Genomic DNA, 20,771 nt, shown 5'->3' with positions numbered 1-20,771 from the left:
ACGGAGCGACCAATCCCAAGTCGATCGGCACTTTCTCGGCCGAGCTATAGGCCTAGTCACTTTTCCGCACCTACTCCTGAACTCCGCATGCGCAGATTGATAAACCTCTAGATCTCTGGACAATCCAGAGAGACTCAGGCGTATAAAAGTCTATTGGATCATGTCTCCAGCACCCCCACCCCCACAGCCGTAGCTACAACCACTTAATGTCAAGGCTCTCATCCACATTCATTCATTTTCTCTCCCCGCTCTCTCCCCCATGATTTCAGAATACTGGAAGTGTTGCGGAGGTCTATAAATACACCCAGCGTTGGGTTTTCTCTGCACTGTGTGTTCTGCTGTGTGCTGCGTCTGGGTCTCTGGTCTGGCAACATAATCACGTTTCCTGTGTGCACAGCACATTACATTCCATAACTCTTTGAGATATCTTGTTCACAGACTCACAGACTTACTTACAGACTCACTAACAAACGGGACCAATTACATAACCTCCTTGGAGAGCAAGAGAATGTGAGATAGAAATACAGAGGAACAGATCAAAACAGAGAGAGCGAGAGAGAGAGAGAGAGAGAGAGAGAGAGACATAGAGGGGTGAGGAGCGAAAGAGACTTGTATAATGTCCAATATGACAGTGAATAACTTTTAGATTATCTTTATATTAACAACCCAACATTTGCACCAGGTTCAACGTGCAGTTTGCACTGCCAATAATACTGACGAATAGTTAATTAGTGCTGGTGGAAACAAAGACACCATAACACATAGAACTCACGTTGTTTTGTAGAGTCACTGTACTGCCATTCTTTTTTTTGCAGCAGCATTCTTTTTATTATAGCATTATATAGGATTTATATAGCGTTTTTATCTAAAGTGCTTTACAACTTATGCCTCACATTCACCCCTTCACTCACACACTCACACACAGATGGCGGAGGCGACCATGCGAGGTGCCAACCGGCTCATCGGGAGCAATTAGGGGTTAAGTGTCTTGCTCAAGGACTCTGTGACACATTGCCGGGAGGAGCCGGAATCGAACCGGGAAGTATTGTTATGTATTATTATATTACTTACAGCAGCGATCATGATGGTGTAATGTTGAGTATTGTGATGTATTATTATATTACTTACAGCAGCGATCATGATGGTGTAATGTTGAGTATTGTGATGTATTATTATATTACTTACAGCAGCGATCATGATGGTGTAATGTTGAGTATTGTGATGTATTATTATATTACTTACAGCAGCGATCATGATGGCGTAATGTTGAGTATTGTTATGTATTATTATATTACTTACAGCAGCGATCATGATGGTGTAATGTTGAGTATTGTTATGTATTATTATATTACTTACAGCAGCGATCATGATGGTGTAATGTTGAGTATTGTTATGTATTATTATATTACTTACAGCAGCGATCATGATGGCGTAATGTTGAGTATTGTTATGTATTATTATATTACTTACAGCAGCGATCATGATGGTGTAATGTTGAGTATTGTTATGTATTATTATATTACTTACAGCAGCGATCATGATGGCGTAATGTTGAGTATTGTGATGTTTATATATTATATTACTTACAGCAGCGATCATGATGACGTAATGTTGAGTATTGTGATGTATTATTATATTACTTACAGCAGCGATCATGATGACGTAATGTTGAGTATTGTGATGTATTATTATATTACTTACAGCAGCGATCATGATGACGTAATGTTGAGTATTGTGATGTATTATTATATTACTTACAGCAGCGATCATGATGGCGTAATGTTGAGTATTGTGATGTTTATATATTATATTACTTACAGCAGCGATCATGATGGCGTTGTCCAGGAACCCAAAGCCAACGAAGGGGATTAAGTTGTGCAGCCCAACTGTAACAGAAACACAGGAAGAACAAAAACACTCAACAAGTTGCTCAACAACCAACAGAGATAAGATAAGATAAGATGATCCTTTATTAATCCCCTCTGGGAAATACAGGTGTCAAAGAAGCCTGGGGGGGGGGGGGGGGGTACAGAGCTTCACGGTCCTATACAGTCCAGCACCCATATATACTATAGATACAATATCAAATGTAAATACAAATACAATATAAAAAGTACAAAATACAAGATAGTCCAGTGAGTGCACGTGGATATGAGTTCTCACGCCCTGAGTTCTAACAGCGATAGTTCTCCTGGCAGCAGAGCCGGCCGTCTGAGCCCTTGGTTGTAGAGCCTGATGGCTGCCGGTATAAAGGACCGGCCCAGGCGGTTTGTGGTGTGTCGGGGGGGAGGGGGGGGGGGGTCTTTGGCTGAACGTGCTCTTCATTCTGGCTAGCTCCTCATAGAGGGGGTGGGAGGGGTTCTCCAGGATGGCTTCTAGTTCTTTCCTCATCCTCCTCTCAGCCACCACCTCTAGATTAGCCAGCTCACCACCCACTACTGAGCTAGCCTTCTTCACCAGCTTGTTCAGCTTGCTGGCGTCCCTCGAGTTGATGTATATATATATGAACAATAGTGATTTTTGTAGCAATTAATTGGGCAAACATCTGGTCTTTTTTATATAATTGTCATTGGTTGATAACCGTGCCCACGTGGCAGATTGACAAGAAGCGATAGCGCTCCCCCATGTGTCAATCGACAAGTCAAGTTCAATCAATTTGTTTAGTTTGATACATTTGTTGATTTAAAATAATACGATAAGATAAGATATTCCTTTATTGATCCCCTTGGGGAAATTCAGGCATCATAGCGGCATGGGGGAGGGGAGGTACGTTGTATCCAAAAAAACAGTAGTACTGGACATAATGGTAAATGGCTAAATGCATATCCATAATATTGGTTAAAGTGTTGTTAAATTTCTTTAGATATGAACGTCTGAGCTGAACTTTTCTGTCAACACATTGGGCCTCATTCACGAAGCGATATAAGAATAGATTTCGTTCTCAACTAGCATTTCTTCTTATTTTGTTCTTAGCTGGGATTCAGCAATGTTTTCTATTTTTGCTTTTCTCTTAGGCAAGACCAAATTCTAAGAGTGGTTGAGAGCACTCTTACCCAGATAAGAAATTCTTACCCAGATAAATAAAAATAAAAAAGCCTATCATTGGTCAATTGCCCCCAAATACGACTTTAAAAATCCAGAACTTTTCAATAATAATAATAATAATAATTATTATTATAACTTATTGCGTGCGTTCTGTCTAAAATGGATTATATATTGCTGTTAGAACAGTTAGATGCTCTGGCCGCCCAGGCCATACGCATATAACGCATATATAGAGATCGTCTATATCAGTGGTTCCCAAACTTCTTGTTTATGCGGACCACTGGATTGTTATCAAGAACATTTGCGGAAATGTACGGATGAAAGAATTATCTGTTTCTTGCATGTTGACCGGAAGAAACTCACTGACAATCGACAACGTTATTAGATCCATAGCTATAATATTTAATATAGTTTTAGCACTGCAAACACGGCATTATCCCGAATTGAACAGAGCGCTGGCACTGACGGCCCACAGTGCCCCCTGCTGAACGGCACTCGATGTGTTAATGTATTTGTTATTCTAATGTAGAATAATAGTAGTTTTAGTAGTGGAGGGGCTGCAGCTTGAGCAGAACAGCCTCCTGAGAGCATGTCAGGTTTCTGGTCCCACTGTTTATTCCCTGCGTCTCAGTCTCTGCACTTGTCAAAGAGAGATGAATAAAATAGGAGTGGATGAATTATGAATAATATCAAAGGGACTGAAGAAGAAAGGACCAGAGGCAGACAGACGGCTTCCATCCTCTGCACAGAAGAAGAAACACACATCCAATCCAATGGCAATTCACATGTGAGTTGTGCAATAAAGTGATATATTTTGTGTGCCGATATTATATTGATATATTGACACCAATTATCTATATAATTTTTTTGTGTGAGGTAAACAGGCTTATCTCATCTTATTAAATAAAACAAAATAAGTATTTATATTTTTATTGCAGATGTTGTCTTCCGTTGGGGACATCATTTGCACTGTGTGCCGCTCACACACTGGCAGTCACTTTGACATGAGCGCACACACACTCATGCTGCACACGCTCACACTTATGGGGGGCGGCGTGGCTCAGGGGTAGAGCGGGGCGTCCAATGATCGAAGGGTTGGTGGTTCGAATCCCGCTCAAGCCCATGTCCATCCCATTGCCGTTGTGTCCTTGGGCAAGACACTTAACCTACTTGCCTCGTATGAATGTGTATGCATGTGAATGAATGTTGGTGGTGGTCGGAGGGGCCGTAGGCGATGATTATTCGCCACGCTTCAGGGCAGCTCTGGCTGCAATTGTAGCTTACCACCACCGGTATGACTGTGTATGAACGAATAATGGACTCTGTGAAGCGCTCTGAGTCAGAGAAGAGCGCTACTGTATATAAATCCAATCCATTATTATTATTATTATGGTCACTTTACACAATGAAAGGTCACTTTGAAAGCAAGAACGGGAGTGGTTCTTGTATAGTAGGTAGATGGATAGCGGGCTAGCGTAAGGACGCATGGTATAACTTGAGATTGTGTGGTGTGGCATTGTATGGCAGTGTGTACTGTACATGGGACCCAGTGCCTCATCCGTAGCTAACCGTGTATTGCAGGACCTTAGCATGTCTTACCATGCTTTTGTAGAACTCATGTACATATACCTGATGTGTCTTATCTTGTATTATTGCACAGATGTCGCATTCTCATCCTATTGGATTCTTATTATTGTATTGTTGTATTATGCACAATCGTTGCGGGCAAGACCCCCCGCATTTCACTGTATACTTGTATGCCGTGACAAATAAAACTCTTGACTTGACTGGACTTGACTTGCAGTGGAAAAAAGGAAATAAATCGCAATATTACAATGTCGTGATTCTAGTATTGTAATATTATAATATTGTGGGGCTTCTGGTGATTCCCCACGGTTCGGTACGTACCTCGGTTTTGAAGTCACAGTTTGCGGTTAATTTACATTTAGTCATTTAGCTGACGCTTCTATCTAAAGTGACTTACAAGTTCTGTACGACAAGTCAGCAGGAAGGGTGCAACTCTTACAGCTGAGTAACAATGTTCATCAAACAGTGTTGAAACTTGGGTGCTGCAGTGTTTGGTGCATTTCGGTACAGTGGGGGAAAGTTTGCAGAACGTGGCTTTCCATGTTCCACTCGGGGGTGATGTAGTGTGCGGTTACTGTTAAGTAGGACTGTCAACAAATACAACTTTGGGCGGTCAGGTGGCGTAGCGGAGATTGTGCTCGTCACCAATGCAAGAGGCTGCGGTCTCGACTCCCAGAGAGTCAGCATTGCCTTGGCTCGGGCTGATCCCTATACTAACTCGTTTGGCTGAGTTAGGGGGAGGGGAGCCGTGGGTGGGTCCTGGGCGTTGTGGACAGCGACCCCTACAGTTCGGTCGGGGCACCTGCTCAGCGAGGGTAGGATCTGGAGAGAGGTAGTGCGGCCTCCCACACGTTACACTCTCCCGGTGAGAATCTGAGCTGCCAGGCTGGCTGCCGGCAGGCTGCACATGCGTCGGAGGAAAGCATGTGACAGTCTCCGGCCTCCCGGACCAACAGTAGGGGAAAGTGCGCAACAACCAGGAAGGGGGTTGGGAATTGACATAACGACTAACAGTGGGATGGGAGAAAAATCGGAAAAAAAGGAGGGGGAAAAAGATAATCAAAAAAATAATAATAAATAAAAAATACAATTTCTATATTCAAATAAATAATCGACTTTTTTTTTATAAAATAAAACATTTGATTATAACATATATATTAGATTGTGAGAAAGAACTTCTCACCTTCTCGTGTGGGACTGAATGCACCGCATGACGGATAGGAGACACGCAATGTCACTTTCATTGAGATGAAGAACGTGCCAGTAGTGACAACAACAACAACCATGGCGTGATGACAGCTGATTCAGTCGCGAAGACAATGATTTGCACTCTGAGCTATGTAAACTACAGCTGGCCTACTTTCTTTTTTAAGCTAACACTATTTTGGGAGTTCTATAGCATAAAGAATGTAAGTATCCTACTTTAGCGTTTTTAGCACTTAATTGTAAATCATCCCTCAGGGTAAAACGTGTAGATATTGAATAATGGAGAGACAGAAGCGTCATGCAGGTCCCCTAATGGTTTGATTACATTTCCCGTTTCATGCCAAGGAAAAGATATCACACTTTGTTCGGAGGTGCGTTGCTGTGTATGAATGTCCGCTCTATATGCCGTAAACTTCCATTAATTTGATCTCGCTCTGAGAGACAGCCCCTTCTCAATCTAGCATCAATTCCTCCTCACGCACTGAGAGAGAGAGGGTGTGTGTGTGGGGGGGTGGGGGTGGGGGGGGGGGGGTAGGTAGGTCTTCTAGCTCTGGTTTGTCGTTTGTCGTTTGCGTTCGCCATACTATGAGGCTATGCTAAATTACAGGTAATCTCTCAGTGTTGTGCATGGGCTGAACAAACAAACAAACAACATCCGGCCCTTTGCATGATACATGATGCAGGTTACTTCACAGCGCTGGTGAAAGGGTCCAACTTTATATGTATATATGTATATATATATGTATAAGCAGGGTGCAATTTTCCGGGGGGGGGGGGGGGGGGGGGTTCCCTACTTCTGGTCATCCATTTTCACAGACAGTGGGGATATGATTTATTCCCCCTTCTGGTCATGTATAATAGACTATCATTCATTCTTGCATTGGATTATATATACACATGGGTTTCTCTAAATGGTCAGCAGCTACACACCAGCAGCTACACACCAGCAGCGACACACCAGCAGCTACACACCAGCAGCTACACACCAGTGTCTCCCGGCTTGCTAGTGCCTCCTCCTCTCTCCAAGAGCTGTGTTTTTGGCTGCAGTTTGAGTAACTACAGCATTCTCAGTCTCACCGTCCTCTGCAGCTCAGCGTGAACAGACCAGAGCATTTGTCACAGTGTGTGGATCTTGTGAAGAACGAGATTCAAATCAAATCGACTTTCTCTCCGACATGCCGAGAGTTTTGTGAACATCCTCTTGGTCAGAAGGCTCTCGGCAGAGAGGTCCAGCGAGGACCATAAAGTCCTCAACAGGCCTACGTGGCGCACAGCGCTCTCCGTGGTGCTGAAAGGAACATAAAGTCCTCAACAGCCCTACGTGGCGCACAGCGCTCTCCGTGGTGCTGAAAGGAACATAAAGTCCTCAACAGGCCTACGTGGCGCGCAGCGCTCTCCATGGTGCTGAAAGCTGTGTGCACAGCGCTCTCCGTGGTGCTGAAAGCTGTGTCTGGTAAGCGACCAGTAACAACTATGAAGACGTCAGTTCTCTCAACCTACACTTTGTTCTGTTCTGTTCTACAGCGTCTCTGCTTCCTTGTATTCAGTGTTACTTTACTGTCCCTCAGAATCGGCATGCCGTCCTGCATTTGGTCACGCCACAAGATGAAAAGGGAGCAGCAAACCATTGCGTTATGTTTTGTGGAGCACCCATTTGAAAGTAAAACATTGAGCCTATTGAGAATATTTCCATTGAATCTCTTTGCTAGTGTTTGAGGGCAAATCCATTGATTTAGAAAAATGAAAAACAACAACTAACAAACTAAACAGAAAATGAATTTCTCGCACCCTGTGTATGACAAGAGAGTGCTGGGTGTGTATTGGTATTGTAATTGACAGACCATCTATTTCGATATTATTATTATTATTATTATTATTATTATTATTATTATTATTATTATTATTATTATTATTATTATTATTATTATTATTATTATTATTATTATTATTATTATTATTATTATTATTATTATTATTATTATTATTATTATTATTATTATTATTATTATTATTATATGTTTATGTTTCGAGGGGCAGGCAAAATAAGATTTTCTTTTCTGGAACTGTGCATTGCTGTGCATTATCATGAGCGGAATAAATACCAAATGTAAATCTAAAATGCTGCCTTGCTGGATCTGGATGAGGGAGATGTGGTCAATATCCATCAGCTGTACCTGCAACATACCAGCTCTTTGTGTAACGTTTGGGGTTTTGCTCTCCTCAGGGAGCAAAGCCCTAGCGTTACCTGATGGTATTTAACCTGTCTATCTGCCCCGATTGCGTTCATTGGCATCTGGTGTGTCTAGTTAGGTTGGCTTTATATGCTCTTCCTGGTTACCATTTAAGACTGTCAGTTGATCACTGAACCTTGCTGTGAGTAGTACCATGCATTAGTGTTAAAGCCTTATCGCTCCTTGCCACGGAGGATACGTTTGTTGCCACTTTGACTGCCGTGTCATCTGTTATGATAATTTGTTAGATCGCTCTGCATTATATGCAGTGTATGGAGTATCGCCGTCAGACGTGTATTCCGTCTGTCATGTTATCATTTCGTGTATCCCGTTTTGGAGACAGTGTTTTCTCCCCTTTGTTTCCCGTCTTTATTATATAGTTCAGTTTATGTGTTTTTGCTATAAGCGTGTTTTGGAGACTTGTTTTCTCCCCGTTGTTTTTGGCCCACTGTGACGTGCGTATCCTACGCTTCTCGAATTAAAGGAGCAGTGCTCAAATCAACTAAATCGAAGATCAATAACTGTCTCTTGTTGTTTCTGTTCTGCACTGCACCTGGGTCCAACACACCTACCCGAACTGTAACACTTTGATAATAATGCTAACCTCAACACATTCAGCATCTTTCTGCTCTTCCGCATGGATAAATTACATTCCAATTTGGTTGTAATTCACAACACGGTAAACGCCTTTCTGGTAATGATTTGTAATTACGAACAAATAGTTTCTCAGGTCCATAGTCCATGATTTACCTGAGAAAGCACAACATAATTACAAATTATTTCTCAGGTCCATAGTCTACCTGAGAAAGCACAACATGAATTACAAATGATTTCTCGTTGTTGCTCTTATCAGTTCTTAACAAACTTGCCTGATCATTTCTGGATATTTCTATGTCATTAGTAATGACCCTGTCATTTCTGCATGATATCAAGCATCATACTATCGCCACCACACAATTCTTTCAAAAAATAGATGCAAACTGTCTCTGAAAAACATGCTATTTCTCTGTCCTGAATGGGTCCAGTGTTTTCCTAGTGGAGGCATGAGCGTCCATTCCTTTGGCTGTTAGTCATCGTCATGTGGCCTGGGTACATGAGGACAGGGAGCGGCTGTCAGGAGGAGGAGGAGGAGGAGGAGGAGGAGGAGGACATTTTCCAGCCAACAGGAGGAGGCTTGTTCATTGAACCACAAGGGCTGTAAGTGATGATGGCGCCGGGGCTGTGACCGTGTGTTCTGATGTGGTAAGTTACCCCCGTACTTTGAAAACCAGAACCATCTACTTTCCCCCTCATCTTTCCTCTGTACTACTGAACACGTCAGGTTAGAACTAGATACTAGAACGGCCCAAAACACCAAACCCCTAGACTTTGCTAGTTTGTATTACTACCAAACTACCCAAAAATACCAGACGTCTTTTCATGTTTCATCCTTCATCCCTAGTGCTGTCAGAGGAGAGGAGAGCTGTGGTCTCTAGTCCTGTCAGAGGAGAGCTGTGGTCTCTAGTCCTGTCAGAGGAGAGGAGAGCTGTGGTCTCTAGTCCTGTCAGAGGAGAGGAGAGCTGTGGTCTCTAGTCCTGTCAGAGGAGAGGAGAGCTGTGATCTCTAGTCCTGTCAGAGGAGAGGAGAGCTGTGGTCTCTAGTCCTGTCAGAGGAGAGCAGAGCTGTGGTCTCTAGTCCTGTCAGAGGAGAGGAGAGCTGTGGTCTCTAGTCCTGTCAGAGGAGAGGAGAGCTGTGGTCTCTAGTCCTGTCAGAGGAGAGGAGAGCTGTGGTCTCTAGTCCTGTCAGAGGAGAGGAGAGCTGTGGTCTCTAGTCCTGTCAGAGGAGAGGAGAGCTGTGGTCTCTAGTCCTGTCAGAGGAGAGGGGAGCTGTGGTCTCTAGTCCTGTCAGAGGAGAGGAGAGCTGTGGTCTCTAGTCCTGTCAGAGGAGAGGAGAGATGTGGTCTCTAGTCCTGTCAGAGGAGGAGAGCTGTGGTCTCTAGTCCTGTCAGAGGAGAGGAGAGCTGTGGTCTCTAGTCCTGTCAGAGGAGAGGAGAGCTGTGGTCTCTAGTCCTGTCAGAGGAGAGGAGAGCTGTGATCTCTAGTCCTGTCAGAGGAGAGCTGTGGTCTCTAGTCCTGTCAGAGGAGAGGAGGAGAGCTGTGGTCTCTAGTCCTGTCAGAGGAGAGGAGAGCTGTGGTCTCTAGTCCTGTCAGAGGAGAGCTGTGGTCTCTAGTCCTGTCAGAGGAGAGGAGAGCTGTGGTCTCTAGTCCTGTCAGAGGAGAGGAGAGCTGTGGTCTCTAGTCCTGTCAGAGGAGAGGAGAGCTGTGGTATCTAGTCCTGTCAGAGGAGAGGAGAGCTGTGGTCTCTAGTCCTGTCAGAGGAGAGGAGAGCTGTGGTCTCTAGTCCTGTCAGAGGAGACGAGAGCTGTGGTCTCTAGTCCTGTCAGAGGAGAGGAGAGCTGTGGTCTCTAGTCCTGTCAGAGGAGAGGAGAGGAGAGCTGTGGTCTCTAGTCCTGTCAGAGGAGAGCTGTGGTCTCTAGTCCTGTCAGAGGAGAGGAGAGGAGAGCTGTGGTCTCTAGTCCTGTCAGAGGAGAGGAGAGCTGTCTACCATGGAGGACAGAGAGAGGACAGATATGATGACAGAAAGGAGGACAGAGAGAGAGAGGACAGAGAGACGAGATAGAGGAGGATAGAGATGAGGCCAGATAGAGGAGAGAGAGGAGGACAGAGAGAAGACAGAGAGAGGAGAGAGAGGACAGAGAGAGGACAGATAGAAGACAAGAGAGAGGACAGAGAGAGGACAGATAGAGGACAGAGAGGAGGACAGAGAGAGAGGATAGTTATGAGGATAGAGATTAGGACAGATAGAGGAGAGAGAGGAGGACAGAGAGAGGACAGAGAGAGGAGAGAGAGGACAGAGAGAGGAGGACAGATAGAAGACAAGAGAGAGGAGAGAGAGAGGACATATAGAGGACAAAGAGAGGACAGAGGACAAGGCATAGGATGGAGTAGAGAAGAGAGGAGATCAGGAGGACAGGTAGGAAAAGAGGAAAGATAGGCTACATCGTTCCCTAAAGTCAGCACACAGAAACAGCTAGCATGCTAGCTAGTTAGCAGTAGGCTACATAGTTCCCTTGCTTTGGTTAGAGGTCCATGTTCTCTTCAACTGCTCTGTCTTCTTCTGTCTCCGCTCTGACACTAATATCTTTTTGTTTTCCGGGGAGAATCTGTAGCAGCTGTTCAAGGTTGTCTCAGCAGAATTGGGTGAGGCTAAAACTGTGGTTCGACTCAAACAAATGAATGCTGAATCCGATGTGTATGGTGTTCGGGAAACGAAAAGTACATTTGAATACACAGGCTGTTGTGATGATTAACAATGTTATGCTAGAAAGAGTTTATGAGAATATATTTCTTTTGGGAGTGATATTAGACCACAGTTTCTGCTGGAAACCCCATATAAATTATGTGCATTCTAAGTTGGCAAGGAGTATTGGTTTTAGGTCAAATAAGATTATACACATTATACACTTTGTACTGTCCTCTCATATTACCATATCTGAATGATTGTGTGGAGGTCTGGGTACAGATAAATTATATATGGTGTGGCTTTTAATGACTCATAATAAACAGACAGATGCACAAGGGAACACTGTGTACTGAATTATGCACATAGAGCAAGTGCACTCTATTCAAGTATGGTACAAAGTAAAGTCTGAACAGAGCTTGTGATGTACAGAATATGAACAGAGCAAGGAGAGGAGAGGAGAGGAGGAGGAGAGGATAGGAGAGGAGAGGGGAAGAGAGGAGAGGGGGAGAGAGGAGAGGAGATGAGAGGAGAGATAAAAAGGACAAGAGATGAGAGGAGAGGAGAGATAAAAAGGACAGGAGAGCAGAGCAGAGGAGAGGAGAAGACAGGAGAGGAGGAGAGAAGAGAGGAGAGGAGATGAGAGGAGGGAAGAGAGGAGAGGAGATGAGAGGAGAGGAGAGTAGGGAAGAGAGGAGATGAGGAGAGGAGAAGAGAGGAGAGGAGAAGAGAGGAGGGAAGAGAGGAGAGGAGATGAGAGGAGAGAAGAGGAGAGAAAAAGGACAGGAGAGGAAGCAGGGAATTTCAATAACTGCGTCCGCACCTCCCGTTGGTGTGTGTGTGTGTGTGTGTGTGTGTGTGTGTGTGTGTGTGTGTGTGTGTGTGTGTGTGTGTGTGTGTGTGTGTGTGTGTGTGTGTGTGTGTGTGTGTGTGTGTGTGTGTGTGTGTGTGTGTGTGTGTGTGTGTGTGTGTGTGTGTGTGTGTGTGTGTGTGTGTGTGTGTGTGTGTGTGTGTGTGTGTGTGTGTGATAAAAGACAGCTCAGTCAGGGACACTCATCATAATCATAAGAATTAAACCATGTCTAATGACAGAGTGCTCTGCTCTGAAAATGCTCTCAGTGCAAATCCATTCAAGCTGGCAACGGACGTGGCTGACGGTGAGCAGAGCCTCAGTGACCACGTCCTCAGATGACGCCACGCCGCCACGAGAGCAGGAGCCAGCAGGATACGTAAGAGCATATCTGCCATCAAACATGAGAGGTGGAGGCTGGGGTGGAGGCTGGAGGCTAGGGGGTGGAGGCTGGGGGGTGGAGGCTGGAGGTGGAGGGTGGAGGCTAGGGGTGGAGGCTGGAGGCTGGGGGGTGGAGGCTGGGGGTGGAGGGTGGAGGCTAGGGGGTGAAGGCTGCGGGTTGAAGGCTGGGGGGTGGAGGGTGGAGGCTAGGGGGTGAAGGCTGCGGGTTGAAGGCTGGGGGGTGGAGGGTGGAGGCTAGGGGGTGAAGGCTGCGGGTTGAAGGCTGGGGGGTGGAGGCTGGAGGCTGGGGGTGGAGGCTGGAGGCTGGGGGTGGAGGCTGGGGGTGGAGGCTGGGGGTGGAGGCTGGAGGCTGGAGGTGGAGGCTGGGGGGTGGAGGCTGGGGGTGGAGGCTGGGGGTGGAGGTGGAGGCTGGGGGGTGGAGGGTGGGGGGTGGAGGCTGGGGGTGGAGGCTGGGGGGTGGAGGTTGGGGGGTGGAGGCTGGGGGTGGAGGCTGGGGGGTGGAGGTTGGGGGGTGGAGGCTGGGGGTGGAGGCTGGGGGGTGGAGGCTGGGGGTGGAGGCTGGAGGCTGGGGGTGGAGGCTGGGGGTGGAGGCTGGGGGGTGGAGGCTGGGGGTGGAGGCTGGGGGGTGGAGGCTGGGGGTGGAGGCTGGGGGTGGAGGCTGGAGGCTGGGGGTGGAGGCTGGGGGTGGAGGCTGGGGGTGGAGGCTGGGGGGTGGAGGCTGGAGGCTGGGGGGTGGAGGCTGGGGGTGGAGGCTGGAGGCTGGGGGGTGGAGGCTGGGGGTGGAGGCTGGGGGTGGAGGCTGGGGGTGGAGGCTGGGGGTGGAGGTTGGGGGGTGGAGGCTGGGGGTGGAGGCTGGGGGGTGGAGGCTGGGGGTGGAGGCTGGGGGGTGGAGGCTGGGGGTGGAGGCTGGAGGCTGGGGGTGGAGGCTGGGGGTGGAGGCTGGGGGGTGGAGGCTGGGGGTGGAGGCTGGGGGTGGAGGCTGGAGGCTGGGGGTGGAGGCTGGGGGTGGAGGCTGGGGGTGGAGGCTGGAGGCTGGGGGTGGAGGCTGGGGGTGGAGGCTGGGGGGTGGAGGCTGGAGGCTGGGGGGTGGAGGCTGGGGGTGGAGGCTGGAGGCTGGGGGGTGGAGGCTGGGGGTGGAGGCTGGGGGTGGAGGCTGGGGGTGGAGGCTGGGGGTGGAGGCTGGAGGCTGGGGGGTGGAGGCTGGGGGGTGGAGGCTGGGGGTGGAGGCTGGGGGGTGGAGGCTGGAGGCTGGGGGGTGGAGGCTGGAGGTGGAGGCTGGGGGTGGAGGCTGGGGGTGGAGGCTGGGGGGTGGGGGTGGAGGTTGGGGGGTGGAGGCTGGGGGTGGAGGCTGGGGGGTGGAGGGTGGGGGGTGGAGGCTGGGGGTGGAGGCTGGAGGTGGAGGCTGGGGGTGGAGGCTGGGGGTGGAGGCTGGAGGCTGGGGGTGGAGGCTGGGGGGTGGAGGCTGGGGGGTGGAGGCTGGGGGGTGGAGGCTGGGGGTGGAGGCTGGGGATGGGAGGCTGGAGGCTGGAGGTGGAGGCTGGGGGTGGAGGCTGGGGGTGGAGGCTGGAGGCTGGGGGTGGAGGCTGGGGGTGGAGGCTGGAGGCTGGGGATGGGAGGCTGGGGGTGGAGGCTGGGGATGGGAGGCTGGAGGTGGAGGCTGGAGGCTGGGGATGGGAGGCTGGGGGTGGAGGCTGGGGGTGGAGGCTGGGGGTGGAGGCTGGGGGTGGAGGCTGGGGGTGGAGGCTGGAGGCTGGGGGGTGGAGGCTGGGGGTGGAGGCTGGGGGTGGAGGCTGGGGGGTGGAGGCTGGGGGTGGAGGCTGGGGGGGTGGAGGTTGGGGGGTGGAGGCTGGGGGTGGAGGCTGGGGGTGGAGGCTGGGGGTGGAGGCTGGGGGTGGAGGCTGGGGGTGGAGGCTGGGGGTGGAGGCTGGAGGGTGGAGGCTGGGGGTGGAGGCTGGGGGTGGAGGCTGGAGGGTGGAGGCTGGGGGTGGAGGCTGGGGGTGGAGGCTGGAGGCTGGGGGTGGAGGCTGGGGGGTGGAGGCTGGGGGTGGAGGCTGGGGGGTGGAGGCTGGGGGTGGAGGCTGGAGGCTGGGGGTGGAGGCTGGGGATGGGAGGCTGGAGGCTGGAGGTGGAGGCTGGGGGTGGAGGCTGGGGATGGGAGGCTGGAGGTGGAGGCTGGAGGTGGAGGCTGGGGGTGGAGGCTGGGGGTGGCGGCTGGGGCTGGAGGCTGGGGGTGGCGGCTGGGGATGGGAGGATGGAGGTGGAGGCTGGGGGTGGAGGCTGGAGGCTGGGGGGTGGAGGCTAGAGGTTGGGGGTGGAGGCTGGGGGGTGGAGGCTGGGGGGGTGGAGGCTAGAGGCTGGGGGGTGGAGGCTGGGGGTGGAGGCGGGGGGTGGAGGCTGGGGGGTGGAGGCTAGAGGCTGGGGGTGGAGGTTGGGGGTGGAGGTTGGGGGTGGAGGTTGGGGGATGGAGGCTGGGGGGTGGAGGCTGGGGGGTGGAGGCTGGGGGGTGGAGGCTAGAGGTTGGGGGTGGAGGCTGGTGGTGGAGGTTGGGGGGTGGAGGCTAGAGGTTGGGGGTGGAGGTTGGGGGTGGAGGCTGGTGGTGGAGGCTGGGGGGTGGAGGCTAGAGGTTGGTGGTGGAGGTTGGGGGTGGAGGTTGGGGGTGGAGGTTGGGGGATGGAGGTTGGGGGGTGGAGGCTGGGGGGTGGAGGTGTGCAGCATTGCAGCGTGGAAGCAGCGGACGTCGGCTGAATAGTGATGGCGGTAGAGCGGCTTAACCTCTTCCGCCCGTGCGGTCTGGGGCCGGACCGCAAATGACATCACGTCATAAATCAAGCTCTCTGACATAATTATCGTATTTTTTTCAAAACATATTCAAGAATAAACATCATAACCATATCACAACAGCAGTTATAATGTATATTTTCATCAATACGTTTGTTTACCAATAGGTTAAAGTGTTATTAGTGCGATTTTAGTTTTAAAAAATGTGTTGTTGTTATCGCGGAAATCGGCCATTTTGAAATACCGGCCGTCGGTGAATGTAGTCATTTTGAGAAGAGGACATCCAGAGCTTTCAATGAGCGTTGGAATTTTTCAAAACTACACTTCCCAAAGGCCTCTAGCTTTCTTCAAGCAAATGACTTCCTGATAATAATTTTGAATTTTTCTTATTACTCTGGATTATATACCACAAAACTGAACGTTATTGGCATATATTGGAGCACAGTTAGTTTGCCTCCCCTATTTTGAGCATTTAGCAACCATCCGATTTGAAATCAGTTTCAAAATGGCGGATCTCTCAGTTTTTCATGTCTGGTAATTTTTTGCTTTATTCACTGTCAAAGATGCAAAGAAAAATCATAATGCATACCTTTTCAAGGTATCGTATCAAAGTTCGAAATTCCAGTATCGTGACAACACTAGTATCCTGTCAGGTTGTTTTTCCCCCATGTGTTTCTCGTTTTGCTGATTGCCCTGCTGTGTCCCATGTGTTAATTAGTCTGTCTATATATGTTGTGCTTCCCTGTTCTCCAGTGTTGGTTCGTTGTTAGTGTTTCCTGTATCCTGTTCTCCTGTCTCTGGTCTGTATACTGCTTAGCTGTGTGTTGCCCTCATTCGTTCCTAGTGTCAGTCGTGCTTTTCCCTGTGTTAGTTAGTTTTTGTATTTTGTTCTCTGCCAGCACTGCTGAGGTTTTTGTTGATGCTTATTGAAATATACCTTTGTCTGTTGCCTTGTTTTAGTAAAGCTCTATTTTTGACCTCCTGTGCCTTTTGACCTGTGTCTTGCCTGCTCTCTCTCCTCGTTCTGTTCTGCAATTGGCTCCTCGCCGACACGATCCATAACACTATCTCTCTCTAGTAGAGTGTTACACAGAGTTTTAGACATTTTATTACTCTCTTAAATGTGTCAAATCATTTCCTCCTGGTCTTGGAACGATGCCCTGAAACACTTAAATCACTTCTACACTGTGTGTGTGTGTGTGTGTGTGTGTGTCAAGTCAAGTCAAGTCAAGAGTTTTATTTGTCACGGCCTACAAGTATACAATGAAATGCGGGTGGTCTTGCCTGCAACGATGTGCATTACAGTGGTACAACATATATAGAATCCAATAAAAAACAACATTGTGCAATAAACAGGTAACAGGTAACATGGTGTGACATCTCGGTATCTGTACATAGTTATTTACAGAGCATATAGGACATGCTACGTAGCTTTAGTAGTGCAATACACTGTTCCTGTTGTTATACTAATTTAAAGTGGCCTTTCCTTTTGGCCATAAGTGTGCGTGTGTGCGGCATGAGTGTGTGCCCGCTCATGTTAGAGTGTTAAAGTGGCTGCTAGTGTGTGAGCGTGTCGTGTGTGTGCTCATGTGTGCTTGTGTGTGGATAGTTCAGTGTTCTGTGGCACTCAATGTTCATTGTTCAAGGCTCTGATGGCCTGGGGGAAGAAGCTGAGCCTAAGCCTCTCCGTCCTAGTAGCTGGGGTTCGCAGGCGTCTGCCTGACCTCAGCAGTTGGAACAGGCTGTTATTGGGGTGGTGGGGGTCTTTCATTATCCTGCAGGCTCTGGATTTGCACCTCTTGTTGTATAGAACCTGCAGGGGAGGTAGCGCAATACCCGTGGTACGCTCGGCTGAGCGCACCACTCTCTGTAGGGCCTTCTTGTCCTGTGCCGTGCTGTTTCCATACCAGGCAGTGATGTTTCCGGTCAAGATGCTCTCTACAGCTCCTGAGTAGAAGGACTGGAGTATCTTCCCCGATACTCTGAACTTCCTTAACTGTCTCAGGTGGTAGATGCGCTGTTTCGCCTTCTTTACTACTGTGTCTATGTGTGTTGACCATGTCAGATCCTCTGAGATGTGGACCCCCAGGTACTTAAAGCTGCTCACCCTGTCCACGGTAGCCCCGTTAATCATCAGTGGTGTGTGTGTCTCCTGCTGTCCTCTCCTATAATCCACGATCAGCTCCTTGGTTTTACCAATGTTCAGGAGCAGGCTGTTGTCTTGGCACCAGCGTTCCAGTACCTCAACCTCCTCCCGGTAGGCCTTCTCGTCGTTGTCCGAGATCAGCCCCACCACCACCGTGTCGTCTGCGAACTTCACTATGGAGTTGGAGCTGAACTGTGGTGTGTGTGTGTGTGTGTGTGTGTGTGTGTGTGTGTGTGTGTGTGTGTGTGTGTGTGTGTGTGTGTGTGTGTGTGTGTGTGTGTGTGTGTGTGTGTGTGTGTGTGTGTGTGTGTGAGACAGAGTTTCAAGTTCAAGTTTCAAGTTTCTTTAATAGTTGTCATACAGAAGTACAGAATACTTTTATACAAAATGCTTCTTACTGTTACGCTCCAGAGACTGTGCTAGACAAGATAAGTATGAATAAAATAGTATAGCATGTAAAATAGAAGTAAAAATAGAGGTCACAGTGTTCAGTATAGACATATGTACAATGTTCGATGCAGAATAGAAGTAACTGAGTTATCATACAATATACAATATACTATGCAATGTACTAATATACAATACTATATAGTGCAAAGCAGAAATGGGATGAGGTACAATTTAGGTACAATTTACAGTAAGGTGTACGAGTTGTAGTGCAAATCCTTTACCAATAAATATAAAGTGTGTTTAGGTGATCTAAAGTGTGGAGAGTGGGTGCTGCAGTGTGTTGTTTGTTTAAAGTGAGTGTGTACGTGTGTGTGCTGTGTGCATTTGATGGTTGTTGCATAGTGTTTATTGTTCGTTGAGCAGCCTGATGGCCTGGGGATAGAAGCTTCTTCTGAGACTTTCTGTGCTCGCCTTAAGACTTCGGTATCGCTTGCCTGACCGCAGCAGTTCAAAGAGGCAGTTGTTCGGGTGGCTGGAGTCCTTGATGATTCTCTTAGCCTTACCCCTGTACCGCTTGTTGTAAATGTTCTGGAGGGTGGGAAGCCCCCCTCCAATTGTGCGTTCGGCTGAACGTGTCACTCTTTGTAGTCTGCTACGGTCTTGTGCAGTGCTATTCCCAAACCAGGAGGTGATGTTGCCAGTCAGGATGCTCTCTATTGTACATGAGTAGAAGTTCTTAAGGATCTTCTGACTGACTTGGAACTTCCTTAGGCGCCTGAGGAAGTAGAGGCGTTGTCGTGCCTTCTTCACAACACTGTCAATGTGTGTGGAAAATGTCAAGTCCTCGGATATGTGGGCTCTGAGGTACTTGAAACCGTTCACTCTCTCAACCGGTGCCCCGTCGATGCTGAGGGGGCTGTAGTCCTTGACCCCAGACCTCCTGAAGTCCACAATCATCTCTTTTGTTTTGCTGACGTTCAGGGAGAGGCAGTTCTCCTGACACCACTGTGACAGATTCTCTACCTCTTCCAGGTAGGCCCTCTCGTCATTGGCAGAGATCAGGCCCACCACTACTGTGTCATCAGCAAATTTGATGATTGTGTTGTTGTTCTGCTGTGCCAAGCAGTCATGTGTGTACAGGGAGTAGAGGAGGGGGCTCAGAACACAGCCCTGGGGGGCCCCTATGTTGAGCGTGATGGATGAGGAGGTGCAGTTGCCTGCTCTTACCACCTGGGGTCTGCCCGTCAGGAAGTCCAAGACCCACTGGCAGAGGTCATAGTTCAAGCCCAGGTCCCTGAGCTTGGCTATGAGTTTGGAGGGGACTATGGTATTGAATGCTGAGCTGTAGTCGATGAACAGCATTCTCACATAGTTCCCCTGCCTCTTGTCCAGGTGTGATGCTGCTGTGTGCAGCACATGGGCTATGGCGTCCTCCGTGGACCTGTTAGGGCGGTATGCAAATTGCAGGGGGTCCAGGTTGATGGGGAGGGAGGAACAGATGTAGCCCTTCACTAGCTTCTCAAAGCACTTCATGGCTATGGAGGTGAGAGAGAGAGGTATATATACAGTATATACATGTACACTATAGGCTATATTGTATACTGTGTATGTATATAGAGAGAGAGAGAGACTGACTGACTGACTGACTGACTGACTGACTGACTGACTGACTGACCTTCCAGTCATTCACCTTTCAGTTAGTAAGAGACGTTTCCCTTCAGTCAGTGAAACTACTTCAGCTCCAAATACTTAGGGCTAGATCCACAAAGAATGGATTGCACGGTGCTAATTGCACCCTTACTTACAATTCATTATGAATTGAAAATGACGGACCCTGATGTAAACAAGACTAAAGTCTTTCTCTGGTCTGCATCCCCTTAACAATTGTGTGTATTGAGCCGTACTGTATTGTACCCATTCTGCAATCTGTTAATAAAACTTTCGTTCAATCAATCACCGCGCAGGTGATTGGTTGAATGAAAACAAAGTACAAAGTACAGTACAACGAAAATAATTTTGGCTAACAGTAAAGTGCAATAGTAATAATGTGATTAAACTGGGTATAGAATATATAAATGAGTACTACTGAGTGTAGTGCTTATTGTAATATAATATGTAAAGTGATACAGGTATAAAGACACTATGGTAGTAAGTCATACTGGCCAGCAGCGTAACTAGTAAGAGTAGGTAAGGGATGTACAGATATAAATATAGTATCTACAGATATGTAAAAGGATTATGTGCAGGTATGTACAGTACAGACAGGTGTGGATAGATAGATATATATATGGTGAGAATAAATATACAGTACGGTATATACAGCATTATTGTACCTGCTATCATACACTAGTCTCTACTAGTTTTGCCACAGACATTTGGAGTTCTGGTGTCGTGTGCCTGATGTCCTTGCTTAGCCTCACTGCACACTGGACTCACGCTGCTTTTGATCTGACGCGCGTGTCATTGCGTTGCTCAGCAGTTCCACGAGCATCACGCGGCAGCTACACTGACAGTGAGCCGGGGGACACTATTGGGAGAAGACAGACAAGGTTTAAGGTCTGCTTTGAAGAGCTGAAGCCTTGAAGAGAGACGAGAGCTGAGTGAGGTGCTGAGACTGCAGCAGCAGCTGACGTGATCCCTGCCACAGCGCTCCTTATACGTGTCCTTTCTCCAGAGCGCAGCGCTGAGCAGACCCTCCCGGAGGTGGTGGATTAGATCTGAGACCAGACTCTCCTAGAGGTGGTGGATTAGCACTGACCAGACTCTCCTAGAGGTGGTGGATTAGCACTGACCAGACTCTCCTAGAGGTGGTGGATTAGAGCTGAGACCAGACTCTCCTAGAGGTGGTGGATTAGAG

At 48.5% G+C, this 20,771-nt stretch overlaps 1 protein-coding gene across 1 annotated transcript in view; it reads right to left on the bottom strand.

Moving 5' to 3' along the window:
- The window catches only part of LOC311246652 (transmembrane protein 65-like), a 132,022-nt gene that overhangs the window by 54,803 nt on the left and 56,448 nt on the right, over positions 1-20,771 (bottom strand). The window contains 1 exon segment of the mRNA XM_084336821.1: positions 1,819-1,886. Coding sequence (XP_084192947.1) covers positions 1,819-1,886 — 68 coding nt within the window.

This window comes from Notolepis coatsorum, assembly GCF_963971535.1.
Source record: "Notolepis coatsorum genome assembly, chromosome: 19".
NCBI lineage: Eukaryota > Metazoa > Chordata > Actinopteri > Aulopiformes > Paralepididae > Notolepis > Notolepis coatsorum.
Note: the sequence above shows the minus strand (reverse complement) of the source record. Positions and strands in the feature narration are given on the sequence as shown.